Source organism: Arachis duranensis, chromosome 6 (assembly GCF_000817695.3).
Source record: "Arachis duranensis cultivar V14167 chromosome 6, aradu.V14167.gnm2.J7QH, whole genome shotgun sequence".
Lineage (NCBI taxonomy): Eukaryota > Viridiplantae > Streptophyta > Magnoliopsida > Fabales > Fabaceae > Arachis > Arachis duranensis.
The window spans coordinates 4987477-5004371 of record NC_029777.3 but is presented as its reverse complement, the minus strand read 5'-3'; the positions used below and the strand labels follow the sequence as shown (position 1 = coordinate 5004371).

The following is a 16895-nucleotide window of genomic DNA, read 5'->3' as shown; positions in this document are numbered from 1 at the left end:
GACAACAATAGATTCAATCTTCAATGATGATAACAAGTAACAAATTCAACATGATTTACAGATTTACAACAAAAAAAAATTAATTAAGTGATTATTCAGCAAAACAACAATGATTTTCGGCAACGAACAAACTTAAGCTAAGTTAAGCTAAGTGATTATTTTGGCAGTCAACAGCAAATTCAAGGTTCATAATAATCACTAACAAATTTTAGCAACACATTCAACTTTCAGCAACATAATCAAAGTACAGTGATACAGCAACAAAATTGAAACAGAAAGAACAGGGGGGACTCACCAAATCGGGTTGCGCCAAGGAAGCTGATGGCGAAGGAGAAGCTGACGGCAAGGTTCGGAGCAAGAAGACGACAACGAAGACCAGCCCACCGGGATCTGTTGCCTCTGCTACCGGCGACGAAGAGCGCAGGGAAGGGAGAGATCGAGACCAGGTGCGAGACAGAGACCGTGAGATGCAAGAAAACGACGACCACCACCACCCGAGGGACCAGATGTGGTTCCGTCTGCTTCTGCCGCCGGCGAAGCGAGCGCAGCGAAGGGAGAGCTTGACAGACTGGAGACGAGAGGTGAGAGTCCGAGATGAGACAAGCTGACGAGAGCTTGAGCTCGTGTGAGAGAATGACGAGAAAGAGAGTCGAGAGAGGAGATAGCGTTGGGGGCCGGGGGTGATCTCAGCAATTAGGGATTCAGAGAGGGAAAGGGGGGAAAAATGGAAAAGAGGGGGAGGGGGATGGAACGACGCCGTTCATTGAAAAAAAAAAATGACCCGTTCCGGGTCAAATAAACCGGTCGGATCACCGATTTTCCTAAAAACCGGCCAGGTAAATCCGGGTTCCAGCAGATTTGATGCATGATCGGTCCAACAAGTAGTTCGGTTCGATCAGATGACTGGGTGACTGGATTTCTGGTGGAATTGACCAGGTCGAACCGGATTTAATAATTATATTCTCTATAAATCTAATGATAAATAACTAATCTATAATTCTATATAACATTTAATCATTCTCAAAATATCAAAAGGATGCTATCAAAAATTCTTCCTACGACAACAACTACAAAATATCAAAAGATACCAACAAAGTCATTAAACAACTAAAATCTTTGAAAAAAATATATTTATAAATAACAAAATATATCTTTGTTATTTTAAAAAATAACAAAAGTTAAAAGTAAAATATTTTCATGCCGAATCTTTTTTAGTTAAAACTGGAATGTGACAATTGGAAACCATGAAAAATGACAATGTATTTAAGAACTAGAATTTACAATATGATATACATTAGCCAGATATGAATTTAAATAGCCCTCTAAGTACAAACAAAATCAACTATTACCTCAAGGATAGGATAGCACATAAGTTCACGCAAAAATTCTACAAGAAAATATGCAGTAGCTATGTTTGCAGCACCTTCTTCAAAATGGAACCATATTCTTCATTTCTTTTCAAATGAAAACAGATTTCAAATAAACCATAAACCACAAGCAACTTCATATATAGTGCGCAATAAGTTTAAAATGATCAATGAACATCTTACAGACGCCGTCAAGTGGATTGGACAGCCTCTAACTCTAGGTCTTAAATGGGACCTCCAATTCTAGATCTTAAATGGGATTTGAACTCGGGTGCAGCTTATAAAAATTATATAAATATGTCATTTGTGCTATACCTCCGCTGCTACTGAAAGTCTCAAATCATGAATTTTTGCAAGTTTGGATCATAATTTGGATCTATATCTATATTTGAATATGAATTATTTAAATAGTTGGATTAAAAAATCAAACCATAAAATAGATATAATTTGGTTTGGATCTTTTTATTTAAAATTGTTTTTTTTAAATGGTTTGAAAAATCCAAAATCTGAAATATTCTTTTGTACAGCCCTACCAACTAGTATGCTATTGTTTTGAATTTCTATAAAACATATAAAATTGACATTTTAAATATTTGAAATACTTTTAACAATGGTCTGTTTTTTTTGGGTGGGGTTGTTCAAGCCATTAGTACTGTAAAATTATTTAGGATTTTAAAGAAATGGCTTGCTTTTATAGAAATTCCAAACCTTTAGAGCTATAAAATCACTTACGGCCTCAAATTCTAAAAAATTAAAGTATATTTTTCGTTTCTAAATGTTTTTGAAAAATTTTAAAAATATTTTTCACGTCTTATTTGTTTTAATATTGTATCTAACCTTTCAAATATATTTTAATTTTAATTGTATTATCTGTTAATAGTGATATAACAATTGAATGTTGATGTGTCACAAACACATGGCAATTATTGGCTAAAGACACATCAGCATAGAATTACGATGTTTATATGTTATTTCACCCAGGAATATAATTAAAAATTATTAAAATATTAGGGATATAAATTATATAAATATATATTTTTGAAATATATCATTTTTATTATATAAAAATAACTTGAATACTTTTAAACATGTATAGAGTGGATGAAAAATATTAACGTCTAATGTCTGTATAGTCAATCATATTTATAACGAGGTAATGTCCAAAATGATCTTTAAATTTTCAACATGTTTTAATTTGATTCCTAACTTTTTAAAATGGTCAAATAAATCTCCCAAGTTATAAAACGTTAATTTCTACTAGTGTTTTTATCAGCTGACGTCTAAAAAGTGTTGATATAAACGGTTATGGGGCCACGACTATGATGGTTTTCAATGTGGTGGCTATAAATGCCTATACATTGACTTATCAATCTAATAATGACATATGGTATGATATTTTTTTGTAAAGGTTATGTTAAATAATTAATAATTTTTTTTAAACAATATAAATAATGGACTTTAAAATTAGTCCAATTTAAATAAAATATATTATATCTCAAATTATTTATTTAAATCTTAATATTAAAATAATTACCGCACATTTAGTAAATTGAACATCCAATATATCTATTGTTCACATTGTTTAATATTTTTATTATCTAGTTATATTTTTTCTTTTTGTAATTAATAATTTTAAATTTCACTTGACTAATATTAAAATTTAATTAATAACAGTAATAGACCATTTTTTATTGTTAAGAAATATAATAAAAGGTTTAATTTTTTTCTTTTATTTATAGACCCATAAATATGTCATTATTTATTAATAGAACTGTAACTGAAACGTGCTTCAATTTTTCATTTTGTATGATTAAAAATTTCAACATCTGATGATTTGTGAAATCCATAATTACCATAACCACCAAAACTTTTAGGCACCATAAACTACACCATTTTATGGACGGTTAAAACTTAAAACAAAAATAATATCATATAATATAAAAATATAACATTATGTTAATAATTTCACTCTTAAATATATTTTTTAAAACACGAACTGAACCCGGGTCAAAAATCACAGCTAAAAAAAAATAAACCCAAACTCAACAAAACAATGAAAATGTATTTCTAGTCCGGACTGAGTTTCAGAGAAGGGCTGAATCTTAAACAGCCCTACCTCCCTCTTCTCCCCGCCAACTTGAAGAATCCACATGCTGAGCAATATATGAACGGACTTGATTGATGTCTAACAATCTTATAGTTGAATAACACTAACAGGTCTAGTTTGTCAAGTGAGGTTGCAGAGTTACACCGTCATTTAAGCATAATAATAGCATTGCAAATAAGAAAAAAGGCGTCATACAATCGTCATGTCAAACACAACGAGAAGGACAGGGTGGGTAGGCAACACGAGTACATGAACATCTATATGCTGTTAGCGTTGTGATATAAACAAAATAACCTCAACCCTCCCAAATGATTTAGAAAAGTAAGAAAGCAAACAAAAATGGAATCAAGTACTAAGACGGCTAATCTAAGAACAAGAAGATGCTACTTTCAATATGAGCGCATTTACAATTTAGAGCCCCTCAAAAACACCTCGCAAGTAAAACCAATCTTGGACAGCTCTTGGGCACCAACTTGGACTTCGCTAGTCCTCATTTCCATGGAGGAATGTTGTATTGTATTGTATTCTTTGCATTAACATGTCATCCACAATCCGATTCGCCCGAATTTTGCGGCATTGGCTATGGCTTAACGTTGAATATTGTAGCATTTTTGTTTCAAAGAGGATGGTAAGGCACATAGCCTAATAAACCGGTCACGTTAGTCACAACATCGCTGCACCTCGTCAAGAGGCTAATCATCTGCTGCGATATATCAACTGTTGTAGCAGGTGCCGGTGCGGTGTTGTTTATAAAATTGGAAGTATTTCTGGGGTCCTTTGCCAATTCAGAATTATTCAAATTATGTTGGGGGGTTTTCATAAACTGAGTAGTAGCAGGGGGAGTGGGCAATAGAGGTGGTTGAGACGAGACCTTTTTACTATTAAAATCCATGGTTGGTCCAGCACCATCAGCAAAACTAGCATTGTTGATGTTGTTTCTATTACTTGTCACTAATTGCTCTCCCCTACTACTTTCCTCCCCACCTAACATGAATTTTACACGTGGGTTTCCTTTACTACTACCTCCATTACCGGATACCTGCCCTGACTCCTCTCCAGTTGGTTTCTTCAGGCAGGACTTGAGCTGGATTACTGGCTGTGGAAGAGGTTGCTGCTGTGCCTGAGATGATATTGATGCTGGACGATGAACCACTGATGGATCCTTGACCCGAGGTATTTCATCGGCACCATCGTCTGCCCTAGCTTTCGCAGCTTCAGAGACTTCAGGAGCAGAATCCCCATATTCCCGGAGAAAGCACCTCACACCCACATTTCCAAATAACGATTGGTTTGCCACAGAATATTTATAGGCAGCTTGAGCATCAGCCTTATGCAGAAATACAACACGGCATGTTGAGGACTTCCAAAATACACGGAAACCTGATTGATCCATTGGGCCAAAGCGGGCAAACCTTGCCTTCAACTCTGCAACAGACGGAAGAGATGTTTGTGGAGGAAACTTCATCACCAGTATGGTGGGCTCGACTGCCTTAGCAGGACGCTCCACTTTTCTGGCAAAATCTGATTTCGCTACCTTGGCTGGAGCCTGGGGTATGAATTCTTTTACTTCTCGTCGGGTTTCAGAAGTTTTCTGACTGGCCACTCCCTTCTCTGCAGCTAGTGTCTTTAAATGTTTGATTTTCTTCAACCTCTTTGCAGCAATTTCCTCCTGACGATCAGAGGGGCCCCTTTTCCGCCCAGATTTTGTAGGATCATCAGACCGAACAATTTGTTTTACAGGTTTTACAGGTGGTGAGGCTCTGACATGATCGTCAGGGCTGACAGATGCCCCAGCACTCAAAGAAGACTTAGAAGCACGAGCTTCAGGAGCTTCATTCTCTGCTGGTGGTGATAAAATCAAGCTTTTCTGGTAAACAAGAGACCTGAACCGCAAAAAGAACTGTCGAACAGCCGCAGGGATCTTTCTTTCGGCACCGTGAAAAGGATCCAAAGCAAGAGCTTGCAAATCACCCAAAAGTTGTGGCAATTCGAAACTATCTCCTGTGGTATCTATGGGGGGCAAATTGTTGGTACTATCACCTATCTGCATCTGTTCCTGAAAATCCTCTCTCTTAGTCACAATTGGGACAGATTTTCCAGAAGTAGAATGCTTCTCCAAGTATCCTGACGTAGGTTTTAAGTTGACATCCTTTTTCTTTTTCTTCTTTTTCTCCCCAATAGCAGAGGTCTTCAAGTCATCAGCAGGTCGCTTATGACCTTTCAGCTTCTTTGCTTTACCAACTTCGAGATGCTTTGCTCCAGCTGTCAAACTCACATTATTTTCACTTTTAACTTGATGTGTACCATTTCCTCCATCTGCAAGAGTCGGAAGACCTTTCTCTTTTTGCTTATGATCTTCACTTTGTCCCAACAGTTCTACATTCCCATCATGTTTGACCTCAACAGGAATTTGGCTCCCCAGATGACAATTCTGAGATTTTTCATCAACTGTGCTTGGCAATACCATGTCTCCCGACCTACCCATGCTTTTACTCGAAATATTTTCTTGTTCAAAGTTGTGTGCCACTCCTTCAGAAGATCCCTTCATCTTGTCAAGATGAGACTTTGGATCTGATGAAATGACTTGGGATGCAAGAGAAACCCCATCTGTTTGGGCCTGACTTATCACAGCTTCTTTGGCATCTGAAGTTACAATTGCACCATCATGGCTAAACAATCCTGTGCCTTCTCGCTTCTCTAAATTATGAGGCACTGGAGGCAAAGCTGGAGCCCTTTTCTGCAACACATAACGACCGGCTACATCAGGTGTTTCTTCAGTGTATGCCAACTGCGGAGAGTTACTTGAATCATCCCGCCGCTTAAAAAGGTACCTATCCTTTTTAGAAGTGTCCTTAACTTTTACAGATTTGCCAGTGGTCTTCCCACCACCCAGAGCTTCTGCTATCACCATTGGACCACTTAAAGGAGCTGCAGAACAGAACAAAAAGCCATAAATAAAAGAAGACATCATACCACTCACATATGAGATGGATACAAACGTGATAGGCAAATCCAGTATGATATTTTATGCATCGACATGTATATAATATGAAGGAGATAAATTACAATAACCAATCATGTAAATATAACTTGAAGTCAAATTAAAAAACCTGCAAAATGCAATCATCCACATTACCATGATGTTAGGTAGAAAAATAGGAAGATGTAACTTTTGCAAGGATGCCAAAAAATTTTAATCATATTAAGAATATTCTCTGATCCCAAGACAGTTGCATCAAAGTGATAAAGGACAACAAAGGCAACCAAATACGATCAACAGTTTGGATCAGGTGACACCATTAAACTATGTAAAAACCATATTAAATAAAACCTTGTAGAGTCACTGAGTGAGGTATATAGCATAATAGTCTCCAAGAGTCTCTTCTTCCTCATCCCCTTTAGTTTGGACTATATTCTATTCCTCTCCATTTTCCCTTGGAAGTCTCACAAGGTCAAAATACCTCGCTTTTGTGAGAATTTTCATCATCCTTTTATGTCATCTAGAGGAGCTACCAACTGTCCCAAATGCATTCTTCATAAATCTCTGCCTTGGGCATTCACTCATCCACCTCAATTTTCTTCCTAACTTTATCATCCCTATAATGGGGTGTATCAAGTACCATAAATGGTCATATGATCTATATTTTACGATTATACAACTAAATAGATCTATAAAAATATTAAAATTAAAAAATTAAATTCTCATCTTTTATAGTTTCTCATACTTATCCAACAAACACAACAACTACTGAGCATACATATCATAATAACTCAAAACGTTTATCATAGTTAACCTTTGGCCTCTACTCCCAATTGCAAAAGTTTCAACCAAACTAAAACTTAATACACAATTTAAGGAACTCAATAATGCACAAACACTCATGGCTTCAATTCAGAGTCTAGTTCAAATCTATTATATAAGGAGAAGGACGATGACCCCAGATTTCTACCTCTGAACCACACTACTTCTATAGTCTACAGACATAGATCCACAAGGAAATTCTCGTCAATTTCATGTCAATAGTGAGCACAAGTGATATCTGAAGCTAATTAAAATCTTAGATACATCTTGTGAAATAACACTTGCTCATTGTCCAAGAAAATCTTCACATATGCAATTTTTCACAAGCACAAACATGTAAGTTCCATAACTATAAGAAATAAACATGATTAAATCAGTAAGACATATACCTCTAGGAGGCTGCCTCCCGGACTGATCAGTTTTATTACTCTGAGAATGAGAAGGGCGCAATGGCTGCACTCCAAAAGCCTGAGCATAAGTCTCATCATATTGTTCAAACACTGCCTTCCGATAAGCAAAAACCGTAGCCTTGTTCTTAGAGAAGCCAATGCTCTCTTGCTCACCATCACAAGGAGCCAGGGCCAACTGCTTCACGAAAGCCAGAGTGTCGCTAGGCTTGAAACTATTCCTTGCCTTCCTAATCTGACTAGTGGAATACACCCCTCCTGGCTCATAATCAGGCACGTCAACAGAAAAGTACCCTTGAACATTCGTGGGGAGAAAATTATCAGTGTTCCTACACCTACAAGCCAAACCAAGAGCACGTCTTCTACTGGCTTCATCGACAGCCTCTTCCACAGCCTTAATGAATGTTCTAGAATATGTCTGCTGCGATTTCTCTGCGAAATTTTCATCAAATGGGATAAGTTCGGCGGGTTCAAACCACCCATAACTGCTATCCCCGAAGAAAGCCACCAGCACATGGCCTTCCCTCTTGGTTCGACGAACTGTGGGGGATGCAAATGCTTCATTGAATATGTGCCCAGGCCACCATGGGTGAGATTTCACCTTTCCCCAGACCATGTCACCAACTTCAAAACCAAACCCTAAATCCCTGGAGGCTCCACCTCTTGCTCTGCCATTTCCCTCGGCAGCTACGAACTCATCGAATTCCGATAGAAGAGACTTGCTATCTGAACCAGGAAACTTTGCGTCTGATTCAGGCTGAACATGACGATTATGCCTATATATTTGACTGGGAAACGATTCATTTTCGTCACCAATTTTATGATTTGGATCATCAAATCGAACAACGGTTGATGCGTCACCTGCGCGTACGCCATCTTCCTCCGAAGAAACCCTAACCCTAATATCTTCGGTCGAACCAGCCGCTACTTCCTCAGATTTGGCATTCTGCGAAACCCTATCATCGAGCTCAGTCACCGCCTGAGCTCCCGAACCGAGCTCCGACAGAGCACCGTTAGCTCCCTCGGCGGTGGAACACTTGTCATCGGGTTTCCCGTCGCGGGGCTCCGTAACAGCAGGATTCTCTTCCTTGGAATCAGGTGCGTGAAATTCGGAACCGTCGCTCATGACTGGTATTGTCGAAGGAAAATAGACGATTCTGGAGATACCGTAGGAGCACAAGGATATTTAAGGGTTCTTCCACTCGATACCCAGTAAGTGTTCCATTTCTACAGCCTCATTGGGAAAGGCGCGAGCTTGTTGATTGTCATAAAACCCTAAAGGGACACTGCGGGGGAGAGAGAGAGAGAGTGCGAGAGAGGATATGCGATTGGACTGCGACAAACGCCGGGATCGTGATTTGCGTTTTCTTTCAAAAAAAAAAAAAATCTTATTATCTACTTTGGAGACTAAAAAAAAGGTTAAAATTGTATATATTGTATATATTATGAGAACGTGGACGCTTCCGGATTACAGTTTTTTCATCTTGGACGGTTGTAATTAACGTGGGGCATTACATGTCTTTCTAATGTTGAAGCCACGTCACGTTATCATTTCAAAGTCGTAATCGGACATACCCTTTCTCTTATCATAGGATCCATTCCCAACCAGGATTAATTAAAAAAAATGGGAATCCATTCCCATCAATCCATAATCCACAGGGGTTATTCTTATTATTGTTGTGATTGTGGTTATAAACAATTAAGCACTATTTTTACAATTGGAATCTTGTTTATACTTCGAGTTATTTTAAAATTTTGTTATTATCTTCGTCGTAGATCCTCTTTCACAACCTAATTATCTGCAAAATTTGCATATTGCAATCGTATTTCAGTATTTCTTCAAAATCCTAGAAAGTGGCTTTAAAATTTCAGAGGAGAAATAGATACTGAAAGCACTGATTATAGAGAAATTGATTACATTCCGATCACACACAGAGAACTACTCTTTTTTTTTTTGCCATTACACAATAGCTTTAACCAAACTTGGAGTCTTGATCGAACTAGAATTCTATTATATTAAGGCAAATAGCGTACAGCTCTTGCAAAAGAAAAGAATTTCTATACTTTCATTACATAATGCAATTAACTTTAAATACAATCTTCGGTAAAAATGGCGACAAAAGATAACATTCACTCTACCAAAACTGTCAACCAATACTATCATCAGAAGCTAAAAGCTATTTACATCACACTAGAAAGGAACTGAAATGATACACAAATATGAAAATAAAATTGGCTAAACGAAACCAAAACATAAATTTTTCTATTCAGTTGAGATAAATGGTACGCCTCCTGTCTGATAATATAGGTCATTTTTTATCCAACAACATAAGTCGTTGGATTAGTTTAAAGATGTGTTTTTTCAACTTATGCCTCTATTTATTAACTCAATTTGTCTTAAATAATATAGAATATGTGCATTAAGCATTTAATTCAAGGTGAGAAAGAAAAATTCCATGGTTAATTTAGCTAAATATTTTCAACTTTTTTTTTTTGGTGTTTTCTTAACATGGGTGTTCTGTCAAAACTTTGACCTATATTTTTTGGATAGAGGGAGTATTAAAGTTTAGACATCATCTTCTCTCTGGTTAGGTGGAGGTGCAAGCCAACCCCACACACCTGAGCCCTGTCTCTTCTTTGCGTTCAGGGCAGCTTGTTCCGATGCGGCTTTCTGCCGCTGTAGGAGTTCGAGCTCTCTCTGTAAGGTTCCAATGGTTTGGAGCTTCTGACTTAATTCTGCAACCTCCACCTGCAATATCAAACAAATGATCTTCCTAGATTACAAGGGGGGAAAAATCAACTTTGTTATTCTGAAGGAGACAAATGGCACATTCTGTAAGAGCCTCAAATAGATGGAAGGTGCTGGTAGACATGGTTCATGCCATTCCAACACCTAACTGGTCATGTAGCTAAAATATCATTTCATTTGTGTCATTAGCAATTATACAGCCACTTGAAAGCAAGTATTGAAAAGAACTTTAAAAGAAAAAGTTTGAAAATCTGATTCTTATTACATGGATGAATTGTTATTGTTCATTTCTTACTCTATGGATAGCTTCATGATCAGATGAATGATGCTGATGGCCTATGTGTAACCTGTATTTTTACTTCAATCCTCGATGGAAAACTAGATCTAACATATAATCTCAGAAAAACTGAAAGCTAGAAAGGAGATCTCTAATTCATACCTCAAGTTTGAAACACCTAGACTGCTCAGCAGCAAGTTGACCACGTACTGATTGGAGCTCCTATATTATTATTGCAGAAAGTGAGAGGTTCATTAAGAGACTACGCAATTCCTCATGAAGAATACAAAGCATTCAAGTTATATATATAGACCTAATTGTATTCTACTGAAATCCCAACCAACTACCCAAGTAATCCAAAAGAGTGAGAGGCAAAAGAAAGCAGTTTACACACCTGACTTGAAGCTCTGTAACCAAACAGAGCAATGTAATAGTTTACACACCTGACTAATTCCAAAATTTAGTAGAGATATCAACTATAAAACATATACCGTGTATAGCTCAGAATTACGAGTCTCTGCATCTGCCAACTCTTGCTTTAGCTGAAGAGCATTTAGTCTCTCTTTGCTTAGTGATTGTTCCAACTCATGTTTCTCGGTCTTTAGGACCAATATAAGATCACCTTTGGGTTTCTGTATGACACCCAAAATAAGAAGTTTGAAGCCAGTGACTGACATGAATTAAAATGAAATGGAAACTAATACAGGATAAAATTTATGCATGGAACTTAAACGATTTGTTGCAGGTATAGTTAGGGGAGTGATAAGTTGCAAGTACTAGGAAGATGATAAGTGTTCAATCCTCTTTTTCTTTTTTTTCTTTTTTCTTGTTGGGGGTGGGAGATTTGTGTTCTATCAAAAGCGATTGAAAATTACATTCAGTGTTTCAATGGCAGAAGAGAACATAAAGTGAAAGAGAAGAAAATGCCGTTTCCATATCCAGGTCACTGAGCCAATTCATGGAACCAATAAATAGATCTCTTGCTAAATGTTAACTAAAGCACTATGAACTGATATTTTTTCTAAAATAAATAAGTATCCACCTAGTTCATAAATAATTTCAGACACAATTGCTGGGATAAGAGCCTTTCTAAAATCATACAGAAGTGTACATGCTATGTAATAATACTTACTGCTGGATCATGATTATCCATGACAATTTCCCTAATTTTCCCTTCTTGGCTAGCTTCCAATTCAGATTCGACTTCTGGGGCAGCCTTTGTGGCATTTTGGGTAGCAGAAACACTCTCTGGAATGGAATTTTTAATTATTTTGCGTTGCAAGGTTGACTTGTGGCTTGGTTTAAGAACGTAGACCTGTATGCAGAAACCCCAATCAAATGAGGGAGAAAGATAAAACAAAGGCAAACGAAGAACAAATGGCAATCGTTCTCTTTACTTCATTGTTGTAGTGTCCATTATATCCTCCAAAAGACACTAGTACATCTTCACCATTGTAGGAGGTTACAATCAAACTTAAGCCCTGCATTGAAAAATGTCAACTGCATCAAGCAAATGGCATAGGTTTCAAGCTAGGTTTCATGGCACATGCAACCTTTTTAAAATATATAGATAAAGTGTACCTCACTCGCAACTGGAATAGGCCTTTCAACAGAAGTTAACACTGACCAAGCCAGTGTAGACATATTCAACACAACTGTCTCTGAGACACCTGCAGCATGAGATGCAATATAACTTGAAATGGGATATATGGCAACAGCTAGACAGGATAAACAATATCCTCAAGTTTAGAAAAACATTGCAACCCCATTTTCCTTAACTTATAGGTGACACAGGACGATGAGCATTGTGAAACTTTGAAGTTCAACAATATTTAAAACGAAAAGGGGGTAGGGAGAGTTTTCCAAAAGCACCTCTATCAACTTGAGCCTTGCACCATACTAAATCATTAACAGTACACAACTTATTTTTCTACAATTTTAGGAGAAAGAGATATTATCGAGTACACCGAAGCTTCTGACAATCAACAAAGGTTTCTGATATGCATTTTGTTAAGGGGGGAAAAAAATACAACCAACTTCAGTTAGCAATAGTATCAGTATTAAAACCAAGATGGTTTGGTCTAACCTACCCTACAACATGGACATGTAAGCTCCAAGAGTTCAAATACTACTTACTCAAGATATCAAGAAATATTTTACATGTCATTAAGTCTTGGCTAGGTTTGCCATTAACTACATCAAGCATTTTATGCAGTAAACATTCATTCCACATTTGCATTCAAGTATCAAGGCAGTAAAAAAGGCATACCACTTTTAGTATCACCACCACCAACAATGAACCAATACTCCCCTATTGCCACACCAGCATGTCCAGCTCGTGGTGTTGGTATTACACCCAGTTGTGTGGGTCGAGACCATTCCATCTGTAGAGTTTACGCAAACAATAAGATGGAGATGATTTTCTAGTTCACGTACAGCATAGCAGAAGAAGTGATGGCCTTACAGTTTGCAAGTCGAGAACATGTAAATCGTTGTAGCAAGTTGTATGTGAAGCCCCACCAAAGATAAGCAAGTATCGCTCAACATGTATAGCAGCAGTATGATCAGACCTTGGAGAAGGAGGTGTTCCACTGCCAATTACAACTAGTTAGCACCAAACATAAACACATTTCTTTTACATTTCCCCCTCTTGATATTGGTACCAAAAGAAAATTGCATTTTCATCACTGGAATTAATAACATAAGACACCGATCACGTATCAAAACCAGATTATGGCTTTTATGAAACTTCAATATGCTTTTATGAAAAATTTTCTGTTTTCTAAAACCATTGAATAACCTCATCTAGGAAAACCTTATTTTTTGGGGGGCCGTACAAAAGAAGAAATTATTAGAGCACCAAAAACAAAAATTTTAGATATCGTCAGAAAACTTCTTACATGGCATCAATTTCATCCCATGTCATGGTCTCCAGGTCAAGAATATACAGATCATTTAAAAGAGTCCCCTTTGCATCTTGTCCACCAAAAATTACTAAGCTTGTTCCAACAAGGTTAGCTGATTGCCCTCCACGTGACACCTAGGAAACCAACATGATAAAAGGGCACTTAACAAGCCGTTATTGAATTTCTATAAAAATAGAGGGACATTCATTGCTAAAACTCACAAATTTATTTTTCTATTTTGTTAGAGTCTTAGAGAAATGCCGATGTGAAATGTCACATACTTCTAGTACAAGTTCTGAGATTTTACAAGGATTCTTAGGATAAAAACTATAAAAGAATAAGGGATACATACTGGAGCTTTGCCAGAAGTCTTCAAAGTTGACCAAGTTGAAGTTTGTATATCAAACATTTTCACTGTCGAAATAATAAATGTCAATATTAATAGTAATACAGATACTTACTTGCAACCATGATATAAAAGGCAACAACAACAAAAAATAGAGAAGTAGGACAATATTCACAAAATAGCGGAGAACATCATAATGGACATACCAAATTAAATAAAGTATGTATGTGACACTGGCATGCTTTTAGTTTATTAAAATAAAGAGAAACCATAAATTTATAAAGGATCCTTGTCTGGCTACTTAAATCCAAATGATACTTTCATCTATTTATGCTACGCTATGCACAGAAACAAAGTCAGCCGCAAGAATGACAGTGCATTAAAACATGAACACTGTAATTAATAGTATACCTTGGATAAATTCAGAAGGGTCCTTTGAATGCCCAGCAACCGAAAGAAGCTTGTTACCCCATGGAATCTGCAGTGAAAATGTATTACGTGACCAAAATCCAAAATATTCTACAAGCAGTTAACAGCAAACAAGTTGAACATAGCAGTTGATTATGCAGAGGTTTATGTTCAATACAAACCAAAGAATTGCCAGCACAGCGTGTTGAAATTGATGAAGACTCTACTTCAGCCTTAGCATTAATCTTTGACCAAGTCCAACTTCTCAAATCCAGAACCTGAATTTGTTTCCAAGGAGATGAAAGTAAACAACAAATGATATAGGCATATAGCCAACTTAAGCAGAGATTAACAAAGTTTAGTCATCAAATCACAACGTATAGAAAATAGTTAACCAAAAATGGTGGTTTCAATAACCTCAAGACATACTTTCACTTAAAAATGCATAACTTCATGCAGTATATAATGCTTACGTGAAGGTCACCAAGGTAGCGGCCATTGTGGTTTCCACCATATATGTACAATTTATCTTGCACGACCGCTGCTCCATGCTAAACATGTAAATACACTTGCTTTAGGGGAGAAACTAATAAAAAAGAAAATAATGAAACGAAAATAGAAACAAGTTAAAGAGAATGAACATTATAATTGTAACCTTTTGCAAGAGCATACCTCATATCGGGGCCTAGGACGCTGACCGGATATTTGTGGTGCGATCCATTGATCATAGACTCCAACCGGAACAATGCTCTCCATGACGACATCTTTATCTTGTGTTCCAACTTGATTTCCATTTTCAGTGGAAATAGTCTTTGTCTCTGGATAAGAATTTCCATTCTCTCTTACGAGTTCAATTTTGGAATCGTGCTGTTATACGAGTAAGACAAGATTGGAAAGCACAAAAGAAAAATTAAAAGAAAAAGAAGTTACAATGTTGATAACAGCAAAATATGCAGAAGAATATAGAGGAAAATGCTCTTATTACAATTTGGCAGACATAACTTCAAGTCGACATGTCTCCTAGACTAAATTTATTCAAACAATTTAGTCCTAAATTCTAAATTCCATATCCTTAAATTTATACCTAGATTAAAATGAGAGACTAAAATATCTGAGTTGCATAATTGCATGTGTGCCTTGTAGGTGAAAGGTAGTAAAACAACAATGTCATAATAACATAAATTATCTCAAATTCTATTCATCAAACAAAATATTTCTTACTCATTTGACCATGAACACAGGCCAAATTTTGACTGCACAATAACAAAGTAGCTTTTAAGTTTTTATTTTCATTGTTTTTTCAATGACAAACTTATTCTAAATTTACCTGAATATAACAGAATAACATGACAAATTAACAATTAAAGTTTATTGCAGGCAATGGCATAAGCAGAGATGAAAGTTATTTCTGTCAAAAATGATAAAAAAAATGGCTCACATTCATTTGCACATCTATAACAGGTTCTACAACAGAGCTTGATGCTCTTGAATACCAACCAGGGTCTTCTTCCTACACAATAGAAAAAAAATAACAGCAAAAGTAATCAGGTAACATTCTGCATTTTACCATTAATCATTGGCTAAATAAAATTATTTCATTAACCTCCAATATTTTCACAAAAAGACGCATGGCTTCTGTGGAAGACATGTTTCCAAGCTGGTTCCAACTGCATCAATAATTACTTCCTTTAACAACATTCTCCACAATTTTATCAAGAAAAATAAAAGTAATGCATGAAGCAAGTATAACATCAACCTAAGCACTACTAACTTAAAGAACACAAAACTCCAAAGAGAATATGCCTGGATAAGCACAGTAAATTCAGATTCGCACATATACAAGTTTCACGGAGAGAGTTTATCAACACAATAGCATAGAGAGCATAGATATTAGCAGACAAACCTTGCCCATTTGCTATGCTCCACAATTTTCCAGGTACTGGGTTCTGGAATGTTACATGGTCCTACAGTAGCCTGACATAACAAATTAAGCATGGATCCATTGAATTAAGCAACAAATTAATGAAACCTTTTTTTCCCACAGAAATATCGACAAAATGGGCCTAAAAATTAAGTCGAAAGCTACAATAATAGGAGAAGAGTCACTAATAATCTAAAATTTCATTGTGGCAAATTGGCAATCCTTTTTGTTCCAATTATGAATCTCTTGGTCTCGTAAAGTATTAGCATCACAGACATAAGCAAATTAACAATAACAACCAAGGTGAGTCAAAAGAATCCGAAAATGCAATTCTGCTTGAATCAAAAATCGAAAAAACTCTGAGAAGCTTTATAGATTATAGATTATATATATAAAGCGAATCTGTCATCAGCCACAATAAAAACACTATCGAATCTTTATAACAGGAAAAATAAATCTAATTGATTCGGCAGGAGGAAAGAAAATCAGCAAGGACAATGTGGATCGAAGCACAATGAAGCAAAGTAGGAACGAATCAAAGAACTGAAAAGCAGATCTATGGGAGAAAAGGGGAAATTGAACCTGGTTATACAAGCTGTAGAGGA

The 16895-nt window shown here is 36.5% G+C and overlaps 3 protein-coding genes across 4 annotated transcripts in view; all 3 read right to left on the bottom strand.

The window, feature by feature from the left end:
- LOC107492134 (probable prefoldin subunit 4) overlaps positions 1 to 707 on the bottom strand; it is a 3763-nt gene extending 3056 nt beyond the window's left edge. For both annotated transcript variants that reach the window (XM_016113115.3, XM_016113117.3), the window contains exon 1: positions 296 to 707. The gene's annotated coding sequence lies outside the window, so the exon portion shown is untranslated. The remainder of the gene's footprint in view (positions 1 to 295) is intronic.
- A 2916-nt stretch (positions 708 to 3623) lies between these two features.
- Positions 3624 to 9078, bottom strand: LOC107492131 (PWWP domain-containing protein 1). Its single transcript, XM_016113113.3, has 2 exons — positions 7666 to 9078; positions 3624 to 6402 (listed from the first exon to the last, which is right to left on the bottom strand). Exons 1-2 carry the CDS (start codon positions 8807 to 8809, stop codon positions 4091 to 4093), a joined length of 3456 nt encoding a protein of 1151 aa, XP_015968599.1. The 5' UTR covers positions 8810 to 9078; the 3' UTR covers positions 3624 to 4090.
- Positions 9079 to 9764: 686 nt separating this feature from the next.
- On the bottom strand, positions 9765 to 16895 carry LOC107492130 (acyl-CoA-binding domain-containing protein 4). The gene is made up of 18 exons (XM_052251385.1): positions 16873 to 16895; positions 16273 to 16333; positions 15973 to 16036; positions 15808 to 15879; positions 15042 to 15236; positions 14843 to 14920; positions 14552 to 14647; positions 14373 to 14439; positions 13968 to 14029; positions 13610 to 13749; positions 13174 to 13300; positions 12979 to 13093; positions 12291 to 12379; positions 12107 to 12190; positions 11842 to 12024; positions 11201 to 11341; positions 10872 to 10931; positions 9765 to 10432 (listed from the first exon to the last, which is right to left on the bottom strand). Exons 3-18 carry the CDS (start codon positions 16015 to 16017, stop codon positions 10250 to 10252), a joined length of 1737 nt encoding a protein of 578 aa, XP_052107345.1. The 5' UTR covers positions 16018 to 16036; positions 16273 to 16333; positions 16873 to 16895; the 3' UTR covers positions 9765 to 10249.